The sequence below is a fragment of the Cupressus sempervirens genome, chromosome 9 (assembly GCF_028749045.1).
Source record: "Cupressus sempervirens isolate cs-2001-9-10 chromosome 9, ASM2874904v1, whole genome shotgun sequence".
Classification (NCBI taxonomy): domain Eukaryota; kingdom Viridiplantae; phylum Streptophyta; class Pinopsida; order Cupressales; family Cupressaceae; genus Cupressus; species Cupressus sempervirens.
Genome location: NC_143126.1, coordinates 759,083,109 through 759,105,192, shown reverse-complemented (window position 1 = coordinate 759,105,192; position 22,084 = coordinate 759,083,109). Strand labels below are relative to the sequence as shown.

The following is a 22,084-nucleotide window of genomic DNA, read 5'->3' as shown; positions in this document are numbered from 1 at the left end:
AGAAGTTGAATGCAAACTGTTTGATATAATTCCTTTCAGCAATTTGGTTTAGTTTTGTGGGACATTCAGGGGTGTCCATTTCAGCCATGGTACTGAGAATGGGGAACGTTTTGTTGATCTTAGCGAGATTGTCTCATTTTGTTGCTTTAGGGGACATCATCATTCTCGAGGATTTCAATGCGAGGACCAGAGAACTCTAGACTCCACTCTACGATCGTAGTTCTAATTCTGTCTGCTCCACTGAGATTGATCTGACCACTTTAGGGCTTCAACCTTCTTCTGAAGATGCTCTTGGACCACTCTCTTGTTATGGTCGCCATTTGCTATAGCTGTGTGAGTCTTCTGGTACTGCGATCTTTAATGGTCTTTCCTTCTTCCCAGGATATGAGCTCTTTACTTGCTGGCCTCATTGTAGTGGTGCCAGTGTTGTTGATTATGCCATCACCTGTCCCTCCTTCATCCCTTGTATTCACAGTTTCACCATTCTACACCTCCCTCTTGAGGATCATGCTCTCCTTAGTATGCGCATCTCTTCTCTCACTCCACCTCATCTCCCGTTGCCTCATCTCTCATCTGTTACTGCTTGTTCACCCACTCGTTTCCACTTTCTTGATGGTGATTGTGAGCTTTTCTCCTCTCATCTCTCCAGACTCCTCAACCCTACATATTTCTCTGACTCTTGTGAGGCCACCTACATGTTTGACTTGCTTGTGACGGCCATCGAGAAGTCTGCCATCCTTTGCATTCCTCACAGTTCTTCGCTGCCCCTCTGTGGTAAATGCCGTAATACTTGTCCCATGAACCAATGGTTCGATGTGCGCTGTAAAGCTTTCCATGGATTGATGCATTTTTCTTTTGAGGCTCACTCCTCCGACTTTGCTTGCCTTCGTTGTTTGTCTTACCTTTGTTTTCTTTGTAAGAAGAAATATTCCTTTATCGCTTCCCGGTGCAAATCCCTTTGTTCTACATTGATCTGCAACCCCCATCTCTTTTGGCACACCCTTGTTCCCCAATGTTCCCCTCCACCCTCCACCCGTGACTTTCGCTCCCTTGCCTCCCACAACGTGACTCTTTATGACATCCTTGAGCAACCTTCTTTGCACCTTCTCCCGCCTACATTTTGCTACTTGTTCACCCCTTCTTGCATTTATGAGGCCATCAGATCCATGAAATGTAGTAGAGCGATAGATGAGGAGGGTTTCTAGTCTAAACTCTTCAAGTTCAGAGCCTCGGTTCTGGGTCCCTATTGTTAGATTAGGTGAAAAACTAATCTCTCAAGAACACTTGCATGCATAACCTTGTCACATGGAAAAAGCAAAGAACAGAAGCAAGAAAAAATCATGGAGGCCAAAAGGCCGAAGACATCTTATGAACATGCAAAGAGAAATCTCTATTATGATCCAATAAGTGAATGAAAAAATACAAAGAGGTGAATCCTTATAAAAGGAATCACGAAACCCTAACTAGGTTTGCGCATTATAATTAATATAAAATATTAATTATATGCACTCAAAAGCAAGCTTAAGAACTAGAGTAATAAACCACCTAATTAACTAAATCAAGATGATCTAATTAATAAGTGAAACAAAATAATTACTCTAACACCCTCCCTTAAGCGAAGCTCGGGAGGAAGCTAACCTAGCAAAGCTATGAAAGCAGGAAAATGGGTCTCGACAACAAGGCCTGATCAGGTACCCAATACAAGGAAATGAACTAGATGAAGGAAACAAAGCTTCCAATCTAGGAAATGTCCCAAAGAAAGGAACAAGAAAGAGCATGAAGCATCTCTGAAGCATGAAGCTGCAAACACTGTCAGAAGAAACTGCTGGAACCCCCACTAAAATAGTGCATGACCAGGTAGAGAAGACAAAGTCTGAAGAGCTGATCAATCGAAGAGGTGACCTCCAAAAGTAGAAATGAATGAGTGCCTATATAATAGATGAACCATCTCATCGAAATGCATAGGTGCCTAGCCACTGCATCCGCCTAGTACATAGGAACAAAAACTGAATACGTAGATCACTCAATCGAACCAAGGAAGCAATAGAGACAATAGGTGAACCCCCCCCCCCCATAATGCTGAACAGGGAGAGGGGTGACAGGAACACTGAAATGCAATGCCAGAAACATCTGCAAGAAGAAGAATCAGGAACACCAACAATGCAATAGAAGTACAAGCACAGGATAAAGGGCGGTGTCATCGACACACATCATGGGCTAATGTTGTGGAAGAAACATTCACTTGACAAAGGTGGATGAGCACAAAATGGCAAAACATCATGACCCCCCATGGCACTTTATAATTGAGTGCGAGTACAGGCACACACAAGGTGTACAAGATCCCAGATATGCAGAAGAAGGCACTTTATCTCAGTGCGTTTACAGAAAAAGAATGCAATAGAAGAGAAGCATACAATGCTTAGAAGTCAGAAAGAAGAGTGAGCCAAAAGAACAAAAGAAGAGATCCCAGGACCTGTAGAATCCAAGTAATCCGCAAGAGTGCGAAAGTGCAAAACTCAGAGGAGAAAGAACCTGGAGTAGAATCTGGATAAAAGACCTCTGCAACTGAATAACTCACAGAACCAGCTTTCCAACAATATCTGGCGAGCCCAAAAAAGAATCCGGGTGCTCAAGATACACCTTTCCGAGTGCAAAACAGAACATCCGGCTTTGACTACCAAAACAGGCAACCAAACTGCATCAAAATCCAAAAACACCTGTACCATCATCTCCATCTCAGAACCAGCTTTCTGACGCATTTTTTGGATAAAAAAAATACGTCCGTATGCTCAAGTTACGGAAGAAAAACATACAGGGCCTCTGAAAATGCATGAAAAATTATTTTTTTTAATAAAAAAAAAAGTAAAATAAAATAAAAAACAAAAAATCCTCTACACCGTTGGCAGAGCGGCGGCTGGGCAGCGGGAGGGTGGAGGGCCGTCACGGGGTAGAGCTACGGTGGTGGCCGTTGGCGGACCGCTAGCGGCTCTGCCACGGTTAATTAACCGCCGCGACTAAAAACTGTCGCAATTTTATTTTTTTTGCGAATTTTTTGATAATTTCCACCTCGTACTGCGTGCAAAGGCCGTACAACCTTGCACAACATTTTTTTGGCCTCCTGGACCAACGTTGTCCAAAATGGACAAGTTTTATATGGATTATGGGGTTTTTGGGTGCTTTGAGTGCAACGGTGATGTTCGTTTGAGCCCAAAGTGACCAAAAACAAAGGTCCCCTCTAAATCCACATAAAAAGCTTCTGAAACCTTTGAAAAACTCTTGCTTCTGAAAGACTTAAACAAAACACGAACAACGAGCAACAAGATTGCTCTGATACCATGTTAGATCAGGTGAAAAACTAATCTCCCAATAACACTTGCACGCATAACCTTGTCACATGGAAAAAGTAAAGAATAGAAGCAAGAAAAAATCATGGAGGCCAAAAGGCCGGAGACATCTTATGAACATGCAAAGAGAAATCTCTATTATGATCCAATAAGTGAATGAAAAAATACAAAGAGGTAAATCCTTATAAAAGGAATCACGAAACCCTAACTAGGTTTGCGCATTATAATTAATATAAAATATTAATTATATGCACCTAAAAGCAAGCTTAAGAACTAGAGTAATAAACCACCTAATTAACTAAATCAAGATGATCTAATTAATAAGTGAAACAAAATAATTACTCTAACATATCTCATTATTCTTTTCAATAGAGTGATTTGCACCAGGTTCCTAATTTCTTGGTCCAGGCATTTGATTTATCCTATCCACAAGACCAGTCTAGTTTTTGATCCGGGGAATTACAAAATCATTATGGTTGGGCATACATTTGCCAAACTTTATGCGATAGCTCTCAATGCTATGCTGATTGGTGAACTTGATAGGAAAGGTTGTAGGGCTAGAGGGCAGGCTAGTCTCCAGGCCGATTATCATACCATGGATCACATCTTCACTTTACGGGCTATTATTGAGGAGGCCAGACATAGATCGGAGAAGGTATACTATAGCTTTGTTGACTTTCGCAAAGCTTTGATTATGTTCCTAGGATGGCCCTTTTTGAGAGGCTTCGCAAGATTGGGATTTCTGATATGTTACTTACTGCTATTATGAGATTATATGAGATTGTGATTGGCAGATTCGGAACCCCTAAGGGTTTCTCGGATCCGATCCATAACACTATTGGGGTCAAGTAGGGATGTCCTCTCTCTCCTACTTTGTTTGGGTTGTATATTGATGAGCTGGAGGACTTCCTTATGAAGTCTTCACTCCTAGGTGATGGTTGCTATCTACACCAGGTACTAATCCCCATTCTTCTCTTTGCGGATGATTTAGTTCTTCTTGCTTCCTCTCCAGACAGTTTACAGAGGCTTTTTAATGGCTTGGCTTCCTTTTGTGACTAGCGATAGCTTGTTTTTAACTTGGGTAAGACTTGGGTCATGATCTTTAACTGCTTGAAGACCTCCCATCTTCACTTTTTTCTTCAGGGATAGGAGATTGAGATCACCTCATCTTATACTTATCTGGGGGGTTAAGTTTTTTGGACCGTGATTTAGTATGAGACCGACGATTCTGCCCAGGGTCAACAAAGGTATGGGCTCTCTTGATATGCTTGAGAAACAGTGCTTTAGACATCACTTTCAGGATACCTTGTCCAAATTATCCCTCTTGGACTCCTTTGTGCGATTGACAGTTCTTTGTGGGTCTGTGGTCTGGGGTTCGTCTCTCCTTTGTTTTGATTGGGTGTTGATCGAGCGGGTTTCAAACATTGTTTTTGCGGTGCATTATTGGATGTCATAGGTTTACTCCTCATAGTATCATTCTTGCTGAATTCGATGCTCATCCTTTCAGTCTTGCGGCCATTTTTGATTTGATTTGGTTCCTCCATTGTCTACGTGTTTTTTTGGATTCGGTCAAGGACCGTGATTGGTACTCCTTGGCATATTGCTCTTCGGTTACTATTGTGAGTTCTGATTCTGGTCCTCATGCTCGCTATTGGTATGCATAGACCTCCTCTGCTAGGATCGATTGGTATAGATATTAACCGCCTCCCCCCTAACCAGTTCTCACTGAATACCCCTGCTTATCTTCTCCCCACACGACAGGAGTTAAATGAGCATGTTAGACTTGACATTTATAGACAGTAATTGCCACTACCTGGATTAACCCGCCTACTGGGTTACGTTCGAGGATGTCCTTTTGTGTGGAGCACTTCTTAGAGATCTCTGATGGGATTATTGTTCGTCCTAGCTACCTTTCTCGGCGATAGTCTCATGCCCTGTGTATCTCCTTGGGATCCTTTAGAGTTGGTTCTCATCGTCTTCGGGCTCAGACCGACGATCATATTGATAGTGGGGAACAGATCTGTAAGATGTGTACTTTGGATGAGACTGAGATTGAGTTTCACTTTCTTTTCTGTTGTCCTATCTATTATGAGATCAGAGGGAGATTTTTCTGTCTGTTCTGGGAGTGTTTCTCTCTTTATGATTTCTCTAGTTACTATGATCAGTGGTGTCTTGCACTTTATCTTCAAGAGGCCACTTTACTCTGTGATAGCACTCTACAGTTACTATTCCCTCACTGCATACTTTTACTCTGCTCATTATAGCCTTTTTTACACCATTATCTCCTTTGCGTGGTGTGAAAAGGTCGTTTAGCTCTACCAACTCCGTCGGCCATTCCAGATCTACCAGATCTGTCAGATCCCGTACTGGTTATTTGCAATGACGACACTCCTTTACGAGTTCTCAGAGACAAAGCAAAGCTTCTACTCATCGGTAGGCTTATTCTTCTGTGACTGATTTCTTTCTGCCTAGAAAGGACTCGTAGTTGTTTCTATTGGCCTCTCTTTGTTTCTTCTCTTCTTCTTGTTTTGTTTTTTGCTTTTATTTTCAGACACCGTTTGGTGCTCCTGCTGCTACTAGCCTCATTGTTGTAACTCTACAATCCATAGACCTTTTTGTGGTCTTTTCTTGGACATTAATATCATTCTCTTATCTTATCTTCCTCAAGATCAACATTTTCTTCCTCATCACACATTTCACTTTCTTGATCCTCATGATTGTCACTTGTGTCAGCATCAGCCATGAATAGAATTCCATCCTCCTCATCACTTGGGCATTCCTCATACTCCTTTTTAGACTAAAAGTTCCTTTTACTCTTCTTTCGATATTGTTTCTTTTTATTAAATTTGTTATTCTTTTTTCCATTTTTTTAAGGCTTCCTTTTCATCTTTGTTGGAGTCATTGTTTTAAAAGGACATTTGGATGCATAGTTTCGTACTTTTCCGAAATTGAAACACTTGATATTTTCCTTTGTATTTTCCATTACCCCATTTTTGCTTTCTCATGAAGTAGGTCTCAGCTTCCTCTGATTCACTACTTGATCTTTCACTTGAAATTTTCTTTTTGCTTTTACCCTTCTTAGATACCTTAAATGATATTCCTTCTTCGATTCAATGCCTCCATTGTCATTTCATAAGTAGTAAGAATCCCATGTAATTCATCCTTTGTCAGTGTGTCAAGATCTTTTCTTTCTTCGATTGTTGGTACCTTAGAATCAAATCTCACTGTTAAAGATCTAAAAATCTTTTCCAGCACAAGATGTTCCTCCACATCTTCACCAAGGGTTTTTATTGATTTGACTACTTGATCTACTCGATCGAGAAAAGAGGCTATGTTCTCATCATCCTTCGTTTTAAGACTGTTGAATATCCTTAAATGGATTTGGAGTTTGGATTTCTTTTCATTATTGGCTCCTCTATAAATATTTTTCAGTTTGCCCCATATCTCCTTAGCTGAGTTATGATGCATTACTTTAGAGAACTCCGAATCAGCAAGATTTCATAAAATGGCGTATTTTGCTTTCGCATTATTTAATATTTTCATTTCTCCTCTTTCTGGCAGTATCAGTTGGTTGTGTTGCTGGCAGTGTGTAACCATCAAGTACCGATTGCCAGCCATTGAATCTAATAGCATTTGAATACGTTTCCATCTTTATACTCCAAATGCATAGTTTGTCCCATCAAAAGTTGGTTTCTTATTTTGAAAACTTTTGGCCATTTGTGTTCTTTTAGATCTACCTTCAAGCGATTAGACTTTATAAAAGGAACCAGCTCTAATACGAGGTGAATAGCAGATGATTATACTGAGGGGGGGTGAATCAGTATAATAACAACTTATACAATTTAAAACTTTTATCCACACAATTGCCTCAATGAAATCAACTACTGAAATAAACAATTATGCACATGAACAGAATGACACAATGATTGACGTGGAAACCCAATGCAAGTGAAATGACAAATAAATGCTTTTTATAATTTTTTTTAACAAAGTTTTGTAGGTTCAAACCTCAAATTTTATGAGGACCAAGTCACTGAAAGCTGCAACTCTCACTATCTGAAGGCTCCAAGCACCTACTTCACTTCTGAATATAAATCTGGATTCTGTTAAATTTTGAGATCAGATTTATATTTAAGACTCGATTTATTCCACTAACTATTTCAAAGGTTCTTTGTTCTTTGAACTGAAATGGTGAAGTCCTATATATATTTATAGATTTTGAAACAATTTGTATTCAATAAATATATATATTCATTTGTTCAACTTAATGTATGATAACACCATTGGTATTCAAACTGCAGATTTAAATTCACATCAAAGACTCAGGTATGTATGTGATAACAGTAACATGATATGGATGGTGATGTACTGTAGACTATATTGTAGCAGACCAACTTCCTTGAAGACTGTTTAAGTCTATGTTCACTGATGTCTTTGCAGATATGGACACTGTTGTGTATTGCAGATATGCCACGTGTATACTCGTAGATATTTCGCTTATGTATGGTGGCAGATATATATTCGCAGTTCTTACTTGTTGCAGATATAATTTGTTTGTTTGATGTGTATCTATTGCTTTCAATACCCATCGATCGCATATAAATAAAGGAGGAGAAAGTGTAATGTGCAGACCTGTCCATGAATGGATGTGTCTCCTATGTGGAAGGCAGGTCCATTCATTGACATGTCTCCCTTCATTTACTAACACAACCATGATCTTGGTTAACATTAGTTTCACAGTGATTTGCTTTTCAATGTATTTGATTTATGATATGTCCAAATGATTTGACATGATTTATATGAATAGCTAGTAAATTATATATATATACATATTCTTCTCAATGTCAAATCATATACACAGAAGATTCACATCATATTTCATTTATATGTTTATTCTACTAGACTATAACATTAACAGATTCCACCTTTTATATAGTTGCTTGCTCAACTTGATTATGGATGCAATTTTATTCTCTCCATCTGTAAAATATGTATTCCTCTCTTTTTTATAAATCACTCTCTTCCTTTAACTCTGATGTGTGTGTGTGTATATATATATATATAAATCAGATAGGAAATCTGGTTTTATATATGTAGATTCCTTTATACCTCTCTACTCTTCCTTATTTTCATTTACCACTGACTCTCTTTTTATTGATGAGTTTACATATTTATATTGTAGAGATGGAAATGAGGTGTCCTTTCATTTACGGAAGGGTGTGACCTTTTATTTTAAATACATTGTTTTGTAATATAATCCTCGTTCATTTTGTAAATTTATTCATTAATATATTAAACTTTATGAGGTTGCCAGTGATATCCTTTTAATATCCTCTTGTATATTGATTCCATACTGTTTATTCACTAATATATCTTTGTCGCTGTGTATCCTTTTCTTATGCTTGATGATTAATATTTCTTTTATCTATTTGATGAAAGCTCTCAACATCGTTTTAATGTCACTCAATTACGGAACCACTGTTCATTTCGATCGATGGACTCAATCCTCGTGCTTGGTATTATTAATTCGATGTGTATGTTGTTCCTGTGTATGCGTCTATGGTCTTCTATGCATCTGATCTTAGATATAAATTGCATCTTGTCTTACACTCTGTCGCGGCACTCATATCTGGATGCTTTAGCTGTCAAGTCAAACAAAATTCTGTCTTGTGTGGCTTCCTCAATGCTGACTGTGACAGACTTGTAAGTCCTTCATTTTATCTGTAGGTTTATTATTTAGTAGTTCCTATGAACCTCCATTGCCACTGCTTTGTGTTCGATTCTTCCCAAACTTGTCAATGTCTGAGGTATTGAATCTCTGCTGTTTTGGACTTGAATTGTATCTAGTCTTAAATCGAACTATTATGGTTATTTTTGTGTGTCAACCTGTTGCTAATAGTCACTGCTGACCCACTCCTTTTATCATGACTTGTAATTTTTAAACTTCATCTCGATTACATGGTTCTTCTTTCGTCGATATCATTGATGCCTCATCTCCGAGAACCTCCAATGGCATGTGATTGTTCTCTAGAATCAATCACTCCCACTGACGTACATCCATTCATATCCTTTTCATTTCAATAGATATTACTCCCGATCGATTGTTGTGAGATTCAAACAGTGTTTGTCATAAATACCCAAACTTATATTCTGATGCTTAAATCTTGTAAGTAGATGTTGCCTTACATCCTTGCATATACTGATGAGAATGTTATGTGCTGTCATTTCCTGAAAAGGCATTCCTTTCAACATACAATTACTTGTCATAGTATTGCTGCATACGCATCTTAGGTTTTTTGTATATTTCATAAATATATCGCTGCTATATATAATGTATGCCGTCCTTTATACGTATGGAATATAGTGAGGGCACTTGGATGCATAACTTCAACATATTATGACTTGCCATCAATTATCAATCACAGTCAATGACAACATTCATCAATACAAGGCAAGGTATGTTTATTTTCCTTGTCCTTATTTACATGTTGTATATTGATCAAAGCCATCAATTATCAATCACAGTCAATGACAACATTCATCAATACAAGGCAAGGTATGTTTATTTTCCTTGTCCTTATTTACATGTTGTATATTGATCAAAATAATGGGATATCATGGTCTCCCTTCAAAAATTCTTGCCCAAAAGCATTCTTATATTATCAATGATTCCTGGATCCCAAACTCCGAAGTGCCACCTCTGCATAATATAGCTGCCTTGATAGGAGTAGTAATTCATTGTGATGGGAGTAAAGATGTGAGTGGTTAACCTCCATGAGCTCAGTAGATCTCCTATCTTAACTGAAAAACAATGTTGGTGATATTTATCTTGCATGAGATATCAGATATGTGATGGAATGTCTTCACTCTGCTATCAAACTTGAACGACCTGTTCTTGATCTTTGAGTCAATGAAAGAATCTTTTTCTGATTTGCATGTTTTGGTACTTTGAATGGAGAGCCTCCAGTGATGATTCGTCTTTTCTAAGCATAACTTCTATTGGATTAAAATCTTATTTACTTTAATCTGATCCTGTAGAATTGAATATTGTGCTGATTTCCTTCTAACAACGAAATGATGCAGTCCAGAGATTATCTACTTGTTGCAGAGAGGGCAGCAGAATTTATCAATACCAGACTATATGATGAGGGAACACATAGGCTTACACATAGCTTCAGACAAGGACCATCTCAGGCACCTGGTTTCCTAGATGATTATGCTTTTCTAATTGCTGGTCTGCTTGATTTGTATGAGGCGGGAGGAAGAACAAAATGGTTGTCATGGGCAATGGAGCTGCAAAAAACTCAGGTGAGTTCATGCTTGTGATCAATTCAACTTTCATGGAACTTGGTTTGTTTCTCTTCTGCAATTGATAGTATTTAAATCTGGAAATGGTGCAGGATGATTTGTTTCTTGACATGGTCGGTGGAGCTTACTTTAATACTCCTGGAGAGGATCCTTCAATTCTGTTAAGGTTGAAGGAAGATTATGATGGAGCTGAACCTTCTGGAAATTCAGTTTCTGCTATCAACCTGTTACGTTTATCATCTATGGTTTCGGGGGATTTGTCAGAAACATACTCCCGGACTGCCGAACATCTTTTGGTATTCTTTATATTTTCCTGTTCCTGTTTGGATGACCATTGAAATTTATGGAGCTAATTTAAGTTAGCTATGCTGACACTCAATGTGATTGTAAAGGTGGAAGTCTTATTCCCTCGTGTGTGTTTGGATACTCTTCTATACCACTGTAGCTATGCTTATAGCCCCATGCACCACTCCACATAAACATGTACATTTGTATACACAGCATACACATGTACACTATATATTTGTAAAGTCATTGCACTTGTACCTGTGGTAATTTCTGCAGCTCATCTTAAAAGCTGGGAGTTCATTAATAGACTTTTCATATCACTTTTTTAAAATTTAAAATTTTCTCTTTTGTATACTTATTTTGTTTCCTTTTTTAGTTTTCTTTAGGCAAGAGCCTTAAATTGTGAGCCACTTATCTGGAAGGTCTTGGGTTTGAGTCTACTCGAGCTTAATAAATAATAAGAATAATAGTTTAGGACATATAATGATTATTAATTAATCTTGATTTTGGCCTCTTACTGATCGAAAAAATATATAGAAGTTTTCTTTTAATTTTATTTTCTTTTGTAGATTTGAGTTAACTTTCTTTTTTCAAATCAAATGATTTATTCTTTTATGTTAATTCTTTGTTATCATTATAGACATATATACAATTTTAATTTATATAATATTTGTATTATTTCAAATCTTATTTTTAATATATACATTATTTCAATTTATATCCACATATGCATTAATTTGTTTATATTTATATACTTTATTTCAATTCATTTTGTTTTGTTTTGTTTCTTTTACTTTCTCTTCTAGTTTTAGGTTCTTTTTCTTGGATTTTCTGACTCTTTGTGTCTTTAGGTTCTTTTTCTTGGGTTTTCTGTCTCTCTGTGTCTTTATTTTGTTCTTTGGTTTTGGTTTTATATTTAACGCTTGCCTTTATCTTTTAATAATATTTTCCTCTATTTTCTTTTTGTCCTTATTGTTTCTTCCCCTTCTCTTTGTTCTTAATCTCTAGTTTATTACCTATTTATTCCCATCTATTTTTTCTTAGCTTCTATTTTTTGTTGTTTCTCAGGTTTACTTTTTTGACTTGACTCTTGTGCCCTTGAATTTTGGGTCACCCCTCTCTCTCCTTTTAAAATGTTGCTTGCTCTGCAATGCTCATATTTTGATCTCCTTATGCTCTCTTAGATCATTCTGATGATGGATCACAGAGTGATTCAAAATGTTGATGAGAAAACTCCAACACAATCTATCCAGAAATTTGTTGAATAATCTCCATAGGTCATGGAATTTTGATATCTTTAATTAATCAAATTTCGATTAGGCTCTCAAAGATCATTCTGATGATGGATCACGGAGTGTGATCCAAAATGTTGATGGAAAAACTCCAACACAATCTACCCAGAGATTTGTTAAATAATCTCCATGGATCGTGGAAATTTGATATCTTTAATCAATCAAATTTCCATTAAGGTATTTACTCTCAACTGCTACATGTCGATTGAATGCATCTTTTTTAGCATCTTGTTTAGCTTCCTATCCAGGTTGAATGATCAATGCTATCCATTTTAGAAATCTTTAAGTGGCCAGAATGATTACAAAGTCAAGCATGAAAAGAAGGGCCGTGCAAGCATATCTGAGTTCCAGGCTACATAATCAGTGTTAAAGGTCCCATTTATGCACTCGTGGATAGTGCATCCAAACTATCTAAGAAAGCAGAGTTCAAGGGTGCATAATCAACGTTAAAGGTCCTATTTATGCACTCATGGATAGTGCATCCAAACAATCTAGGAAAGCACATAGACAGCTACTATATGAGCTGACCTAGACCAAGTAAGAAGACTAATGAGATACCTCAAGAAATAGTCACCTTGCCCTCTCCAAATTTTGGCTCCATGCTCCCTCATCTGGAAACTCCGGGGAACTATGATTGATGCCAAACCATCAAGTGCACTTCTTCTGATTGTTTACAAGGGTAGGTTGAGTTCCTTTTTGGCTTTAGTATTTCTTTACGTAGGGAGTTGTATTTGGTATAATTGGAACTTTTTACTAACATTTTAAGCATATTTTACAAGTGTTCCTTAGGGAGTCTCTAGGGAATTTATGCCATTTGCAATGAGCGTGACATATTAGGAATGATCCCCCCTCTCTCTATCCCTTTTTTTAAAGAAAAATGGCCAATAGATGCCCCCACTATGGGGGGAGCCTCTAGAGCATGTTTTCCAAATAGGGACTTTTGAGGGATGCGGAGGTGTCCTAATGTCTTTGTGCCCTCTATAGATGGAGATGAGGTCCAAAGTGGTGGTGCATGTGGAGGAGCTCACCAAGAAGCTTTTGGGGGTAAGAGATCAAAATATCTAGTGCCCTTCACATTTACAATGACAGTGTTCATAATGATTGTGGTGGGACAACACAGTTTAGTAGGTGAAATGTGCACCAAGTTGATGGGTGGCCAATGTGAAACAGTGGAGTAGGTACCAACTTGTAGTAACAAAATGCTAGGGGCTAATAATGGTGAGTGGCACAAGTATGGAGAGTTGCTTGAAGCCTTGTTAGCGAACAGTTTTTCCTTTCAATAATGCAAGTTAACGAACAAGGAAAACTCCCACAACAATTGAGTTCCTTTAGTTGAACGCTCTTTGTTTTGAGGCACAACTCTCTCCTTAAATGATAAACATTAATTTCCTTTATTTCAAAAGAATTTATCAAGCGGAATCTTTTAACTAGAAAGAACTAAGGCTTTTAGAAATACTTTTTCATCTCTTATGCAAAAGTATTGCAAGGATAATATTGATTCAAAAACAAGCCTAAAGACTTATTTAGATATGTACCGGAGAATAACTGAAATAAAGTTGATTGATTCTTGAACAATATAATCAAAACCATTCACAGAATAGAGTATATCATCATTGACCATAATCATGATAACATCCCATATGAAATGAATCTAGATGATTAGTACATATAACTGCAAATGACCAATAACATATAACCAATATCAAAAGCTTTTTGTATATATTCCTTGTTCATGTAAATAGCATAACAAAATTGGTTTAGTCTGAACTTGTTTTAACAACTTAAGTTACTATCGTAGAAATACTAGAGTATCAATACCAAAAACATTTGAAGTCACACAATATATAGCCATGCAAGGCCCATAAAACAATTATAAAACTAACTCCAGTCGGAGTTGCAAATACTAAGCTTAAAACAATAAAACGACTACCCTAGGAACAAAAAGATTAAACGACCGAAGCCTTGGTTTTAAGCTAAGTAACTGAAATATTAGCTGAATTTCCTAGTTGCCCTTGTTCTAAGGTTGCATCGCCACTTGCAGTTTTACAGTCCTTGTAGGCAACTTTGAAATCCACAATCTCCTTCTATTGCGGGATTCCCAACTGTTCTGTTCTCAGCTGCCAGATGGTAATGACTCGACGGGCATGTTCCATCTTAATCTGCATCATCAGATGATCGTCGCTGATAATAATCATGGAATCTGTTCGAGCGATGATTGCTAGGCTAGTAGTAGATACCTCTTTGGCCTCTTTGAGAGCTCATAGCTTGTCCTAGCACTCAGCTTCTATCTCTTTCAAGTCCTTGTTAGATTGATCCTTATTACCTAGAATTTAACATTGATACATTTAACATCATTATGTAGGATCTCCTTTAGACAATTGAGCTCTTTGGCTAGCTTTGAATATTCATCCAGGCATTGTTCGATGACCATATTCCTCCATTCCAGGTTGGTTCGGGAAATGTACAAGAAGTTTGCATCAATCCTAGAATTCTGCTTTTCAACCAGGAATTTTTCCGCTCCATATTCCTGAACTTCTATGATGTGAACCGTGACATCTTTCCATCTCGCCTTCTCCTCGGCCCATGCATTTAACTTAGCTTCTAGGTCGGCCATCATTTGTGTGGCCTTCACCTTTGTCTCAACTAAGCGAGCTATATAGCTGACTTCATGAGAACCTACCGATTCAAGCCACTCATCAAGAGCTTTAGAAACTAACCTATCCCTTTTCACCTAGTCAATGAATTGCTGATTTGTTGGGGAGGTCTCATCAATCATGGAAATAGCCTGAGGCTGACATTCGGGTTTTGCATTTTGTAGATTAAGAATGTATTCTGCCAGCATGAGAATGAACTATTTTGGTTCTTTCTTTTCCTTCCAGTCTTTCCATATACAATTGGTGACCCTTGCATGTCCTGCATCGAGGATTTTCATATATGTGGCTTTGGAGGCCAGTCCGAGAATTCTTTTCTCCATCATGTAGTCTTGAGGAGTGATGTCCTAAAGAGTTTTATCTTTAGATGGCTTGAATACATCAGCCTCCCAATCCTCTGTTTGTTCATCAACACCCAACATAGCCTCTATTTTTTGGCTTTTTGGTTTTGGTCGATTTTCCCAGACATTTCCCAACCATTTCTTCGATTGAAATGCTTATAGGCACCAAGCTCCTTTTCTTGCTTACCGACATATTGAACTAGTTCGATGCTAAAGAGGTACCTTTGGATGGAGGTGTTTCCAAAGCAGGGGAAACATAATTGATGAATATTTCTCTTGTTTGCAAGAAGAAAAGAATGGGAATGAATTCAAGAAGGTGCAAGATACATTTCTTGCTAAGCTAGTCTTTAAGTTACAAGCGAAAGAATAGAGAAGGTTAATAGAAGAGGTAGCACAATTTGTATCAATCTACTTTAATTTCTTCACCCAGTTCACTAAGGTTACCTATATCCGAATTGGTGGGTATGAAGGAAGTCCACTAAAACTACCAAGGCATTGGCTAGACAAATATGTTTTGATGGAAGTTAGTAGGCAGGTAGCCGAAGTTGATGGAAACTGCAAAGCTAGGAGAGGTTCCGGTTCTACATTCCCTATAGAGCTTGGCCACTACAGATGCAAAACTATACAAGATGCCTTGGATCTCCAAGATGAAATAAGTTTGATGAACTTAGAGGCTTACACTATTCGCTTTGATTTTGATTGTAAAGACTTTGCACATCCCCTATTTGAACTACGACCAAAGTTCTCACATGTCCCTTAGTTAGAAGACTTCAGGCTGACTGTGATGATGATTATGAAGTCAGCAAGAGATGGTGGTCTAGGTTGACCTGAAGCAAATAAAAGAATTCAAATTGCAGATTAATGTAAAAGGAGTATGGGAAAACCGAGGCAAAGAAGTAGTTGATCCCTTTTATATAACACAGGATGAAGCTTTTCCTCTCTTAAAAATAGATTTGGATTCGCCTGAAGATGATCTACAGTCCCAGACTGATCCAGTCATAGTGAGGACTAAAAATTGGTTAAAGGAGAAAAGACAATCAAAAATGAAAAATGCAGAGTAGGCTACTCATGATACTGATACTAATAAAGATGTCACCTTTTCCTCTGCACGTATTTTGAACCCTGAAGTTGAAGTTCTATCCAAGGTTCAAAGTTCAATTCAACACACCAAGCTAGCAAGGCGGACTCGTTCTTGTACTAAGGAGAAAACTCAAAAAGCTATCGAGAAGGGTATTGGTACAGGTCCAATTGAGATAGAAGTCAAGACTAAATCTCTTGAAGGAAGAACAAAAGAAGTCATGGATCAAAATTCTCAGCCAACAGAAGGTGATGCTAATGCATTTGGATCAATAATTGCTAATCATGTTTCCCCTGCTTTGCAAACACCTCCATCCAAAGGTACCTCTTCAGCACCGAATTGGTTTGATGTGTCCGTAAGTAAGAAAAAGAGCTTGGTGCCTGTAAGCATTTTAGTCGAAGTCATGGTTGGGAAATGTCTAGGAAATTTGACCAAAATAAAAAAGCCAAAAATAGAGGCTATGCTCAGTGTTGATGAACAAACGCGTGATTGGGAGGTCAATGTATTCAAGCCATCTGAAGGTAAAACTCTTGCGGACATCACTCCTCAAGACTACACGATGGAGAAAAGAGTTCTTGGACCAACCTCCAGAGCCACAGATATGAAAATCCTCGATGCAGGACATGCAAGGGTCACCAATTGTATATGGAAAGACTGGAAGGAAAAGAAAGAACTCAAATAGTTTGTTCGCATGTTGGCATAATACATTCTTAATCTACAAAATGCATAATCCGAATGTCAGCCTTAGGCTATTTCCATGATTGATGTGACCTCCCCGGAAAATCAGCGATTCATTGACCAAGTGAAAAGGGATAGGTCAGTTTCTAAAGCTTTTGATGAGTGGCTTGAATCAGTAGTTTCTCGTGAAGTCAGCTATATAGCTCGCTTAGTTGAGACAAAGGTGAAGGCTACACAAATGATGGCCGACTTGGAAGCTAACTTAAATGCATGGGCCAAGGAGAAGGAGAGATGGGAAGATGTCGTGGTTCACATCATAGAAGTTTAGGAATACAGAGTGGACAAATACCTGGTTGAAAAGCGGAATTTTGGGGTTGATGCAGACTTCTTGTACGTCTCTCGAACCAACTTGGAATGGAGGAATATGGTCATTGAACAATGCTTGGATGAATGTTCAGAGCTAGTCTAATAGCTCAATTGTCTAAAGGAAATCCTGCATAATGATGTTAAATGTATCAATGTTGGAATTCTAGGCAATAAGGATTAATCTAGCAAGGACTTGAAAGAGATAGAAGTTGAGTGCCAGGACAAGCTATGAGCTCTCAAAGAGGCCAAAGAGGTATCTACTACCAGCCTAGTAGTCGTCGCCTGAATAGATTACATGATTATTATCAGCAACGATCATCTGATGATGTAGATTAAGAAGATGGAACATACTCGTCGAGTCATTACCATTTGGCAGCTAAGAACAGAACAACTGGGAGTCTTGCAATAGAAGGAGATTGTGGATTTCAAAGTTGCCTACAAGGATTGGAAAACTGCAAGTGGCAATGCAACCTTAGAACAAGAACAGCCAGGAAATTCAGCTAATATTTCAGTCAGCTTAAAACCAAGGCTTCGGCCGTTTAATCTTTTAGTTCCTACTGTAGTTGTTTTATGGTTTTAAGCTTAGTATATGCAAATCTGATTGGAGTTAGTTTTATAACTGTTTTATGGGCCTTACATGGCTATATATTGTAAGACTTTAAATGTTTTTGATATTGATACTCTCGTATTTTCGCGATAGTAACTTAAGTTGTTAAAGCAGGTTCAGACTGAACCAATTTTGTTACACTATTTACATGAACAAGGAATATATACAAAAATCTTTTGATACTGGTTATATATTATTGGCCATTTGCGGTTATATGTACTAATCATCTGGATTCATTTTATATGGGATGTTTTCATGATTATGGTCAATGATGATATACTCTATTCTGTGAATGGTTTTGATTATATTGTTCAGGAATCAATCAACTTTATTTCAGTTATTCTCCGGTACATATCTAAATAAGTCTTTAGGCTTGTTTTCGAATCAATATTATCCTTGCAATACTTTTGCATAAGAGATTTAAAAGTATTTCTAAAACCCTTATTTCTTTTTGGTTAAAAGATTTCTCTTGATAAATTCTTTTGAAATAAAGGAAATTAATGTTTATCATTTAAGGAGGGAGCTGTGCCTCAAAATAGAGAGAGTTCAATTAAAGGAACTCAATTGTTGTGGGAGTTTTCCTTGTTTGTTAACTTGCATTACCGAAAGAAAAAACTGTTCACTAACAGGCCTCATGCCCTGAGAGTAGAAGATGAAGCCAAAGCTGCAGGGAACTTTTGAATCTAATAACCTTGGTGAAATTATGTTGCTGTGTGTTATGGCAGAGCAGCAGCAGACCTAGCAACTTGGCATTCATTATGTAATTGGTTGGCCAGGAGAGTCGTGATGAATGAATCTATATGGAAACATATCATTCTAATGAGCTGATTTTTTTGTATTATTTCCCTTCTTTTCCCCATAAACTTAGATGATTCTTCATTCAAAAGAGCTTTATTATATGCCAGTAAGAATTGAACCTAATTTTTTTTGCATTGATATTGGAGATTTTAATTTTCAGTTATTCATACTATTTACGAAAATGATAGTTTTCCTTTGCACCTTTTTATTTTTCTTCTTTAGTCTAATTTTCATTAGATCAGAATATCAGTTTGGAAACTACATCTAGTCTGCCCCAATATTTGATAAATGAACAGTTTCTGAGTTCTTAGGTACAGAAAGGGATCAATATTATTAATACAACTTTTGAGAATACTTGTACTTAGTTTTTAAATGTAAAATTAACTGCAATGGAAGATCTACTAGGTGACAAATTTATTTGTACAATTTCCAGTTTATGCATTTATTTTTACGCAATATCACAAATTCTGTACATATATAAATAGAACTTTTGAGAATACTTGTACTTAGTTTTTAAATGTAAAATTAACTGCAATGGAAGATCTAGTAGGTGACAAATTTATTTGTACAATTTCCAGTTTACGCATTTATTTTTACACAATATCACAAATTCTGTACATATATAAATATATAAAACATTTAAATTTATATTATTTGTTGTATATGAATATTTGTAGCCGTCTTCTCTCCATGTACCCACCATACCAAAAACTTCGAATTTTTAAGCTGTACCTTGAAACCCAACCCTGTGCCCCTGCTCTTCAAGAAACTTGAAGAAACTCCAGAATTTAGTGTTGCTCCTGTGTGTAGAAGATTGAGTTCATCTTGTTCATTCCGTCAATTGTTTATCTTGATTTGATACTTATGCAGGCTGAAACCATCAGCATTATTGGAATGCAATTATTTCATGGATCACTAAAGGTATTTTTATCAATCACAAGAGTTTGGTAGGTTGAGTGCTCATTTGATCAATTTTAAGTTCCTATTCACATCATCACACTGATGTAATACCCAGTTGAAAGGCAGTTATGACTTTTGTCGGGTTTACTAGAAAAGTGTGTGGATGTTACCCTCGAATTCATGGCAACGTTCAAGCTGCAAGTGTATCACCACTTGGAATTTTAAGTTGAAGGTTTGAGAGCACATATCTGCTCAATATGTTTCAAAGAAGAACTTCTTATTCCAATATCAACTAAGAACTAGGATTAAGTTATTAAACAACAAACCAATTTGAATACCATAAATTATAGGTCCTGATAGCAGAACTTCAAAAGAAATGATTCAGAATATAGTCTGGTAGGCCATCACTTGAGTCTACACATAGAACTGAATTAAATATGTTAAGCAAATAAATTTCTCGAGCCATTAGCTATCGTGGTGTTGTTTCTTATGCATCACGGGCCTCGGCAAACAACAAATTGATATCTTTTGTTGTATTCCATGGTTGTGTATCTGAAGAAGTTTTTAAAAAATATTTTTGTGAGTACGTACAATTACTCTATATAAACTCTTTTCAACCATTTTCATTGTTGTCATAGGGGTAATGAGTATTAAATATGTAGGGGATGAATCTAGTTTTTTTTCATGTAAGAGGTTGCTGCTTATAAAGGATTTGATTTTTGTTGAAAGGAATTGTTTATTTATAGTTGAATTTGGCAGGCTGTATTTGAAACAAGAATAAAAGATCAAGCCATGGCAGTTCCCTTAATGTGCTGTGCAGCAGATTTGTTAGCTGCTCCATGCCGGCAGCAAGTGGTGATTGTTGGCCCCAAATCAACTCCGGACTTTGAATCTCTTGTGGTGGCATGCCATGCACTCTACGACCCAGACAAAACAGTGCGTATCTGAGATGCAGTTATTCTGTTTCTCAATGAATTATTTTCATTTTATAACGTACGTAGGTAAAGCTGGAGGAGTATAATTGCTTCATCATTGGGAAAGCATTTGAATCTTTTATATACTTTAGGCTGGAGTTTCTCCTTTGGTATTTAATATACACCTTTTCATTTAATTTTTGCAGATCATTCAAATTGATCCAAGAAATAAGGAGGACAGTGAATTCTGGCAAGCCCACAATCCAATGGTTAATTCAATTGCACAGAAGAATCCCGAGGACAAGGCATTAGCTTATCTTTGTCAAAACTTTATGTGCAACCCTCCAGTAAGTGACCCTCTTACACTCGAGCAGTTGCTTCGTCAACCACCAAAATCTTCAATATACAAAATGGGAGCCACCACTAAGCCATGACTTTTTCCCGTTTTTAAGTTTGTAATCTAAATTATTTTGTAAATGGGGCCTGCCTAGTTACAGTGTACTTGTTGTTGTCATGTATTAAGAAATGCAGTTTTTCTATTTGTTGAATGTATAGTAAGTGGAAGTTCAAACTTTTGGGGGATTTGTGGACATTGTTGACTATTGCAGTTGCAGTCTGAATAAAATGATTCTGGTTCCCTCACATTAAATTATAAAGTTCTAGCATAACTAATTTAAACATCATTTGGGAGTTCTAAAATTTTCGTTCTTAATTTACCATATTTATAAATGACGATGTTGTGGAGCTTGGATATGCTATTTCCTAACAAGACTGCAACTTTTTTACTGGTTGAACTTGTACTTTTACGCAAGACTGCGATTGCCAAATACTTCTTGTTTATACTCTAGGCATCTGTTTCACATATATCGTACATTTTTTTTTAAAGTCATGGTCAAGAAAGGCATTTATTATGTCAATCACTAGATTTCCTTTCCCATTTACCTAGAATTTTGTGATCGATTTCCTCATGGTACCTGTTCAGAGCGAGAGTAAATTCTCATAAATTTTGCACTTTTACAGTAAGGATGGACAAAGGTGGCCTTAACCTCTTAAAATTGACTTGGATAACTAGATTGTTTCATTCAGAAGGATACGAAAAAGGAATAAAACATATTGGACTCGGTTTGAAGTGATTTAAGGGCCCAGGAAAATAATTAAAGACGCGATTATTGCATTTGAATCCAAGTAGTAGGATGTGGTCACCGTTCTTTAAGGACTATCATGCTGTCAGGAAAAGATTGTGAAATTCCATTTGGTGTTTGTCGGAAGGCTATACCAGAGTACGTATTATAGCATTTTGATGTCAAATAATATGTTGCAGCAAGTTTGCTGGATATCTCTAGCTGAAAAACCATGGCGGAAGAACTCTCTTATAACCACTATTTTACATCCAGAGTTAGAGGTCCGATTTAGTCAAGGAGGCCCAAGAATTCTGCAACTGTTTTTAACAAATAAACTATAGGTGGATAGGCATTGAATGTGTTCTAAACAGTCTGGGAGGTAGAGTAGTACTGAAAAC

General features: G+C 37.2%; 1 protein-coding gene across 3 annotated transcripts in view; it reads left to right on the top strand.

The window, feature by feature from the left end:
• The window catches only part of LOC149540894 (catalytics), a 186,231-nt gene extending 164,967 nt beyond the window's left edge, over nt 1-21,264 (top strand). For 2 of the 3 annotated variants that reach the window (XM_089801957.1, XM_089801958.1), the window contains exons 12-15: nt 10,428-10,652; nt 10,745-10,948; nt 20,411-20,587; nt 20,772-21,264. In XM_089801957.1, the coding sequence (XP_089658083.1) occupies nt 10,428-10,652; nt 10,745-10,948; nt 20,411-20,587; nt 20,772-20,999 (834 nt within the window). In that variant the 3' untranslated portion in view covers nt 21,000-21,264. Of the gene's footprint in view, nt 1-10,427; nt 10,653-10,744; nt 10,949-20,410; nt 20,645-20,771 lie in introns of all 3 variants that reach the window. The other variant, XM_089801959.1, reaches the window with a different exon arrangement.
• The last annotated feature ends 820 nt before the right edge of the window (nt 21,265-22,084 follow it).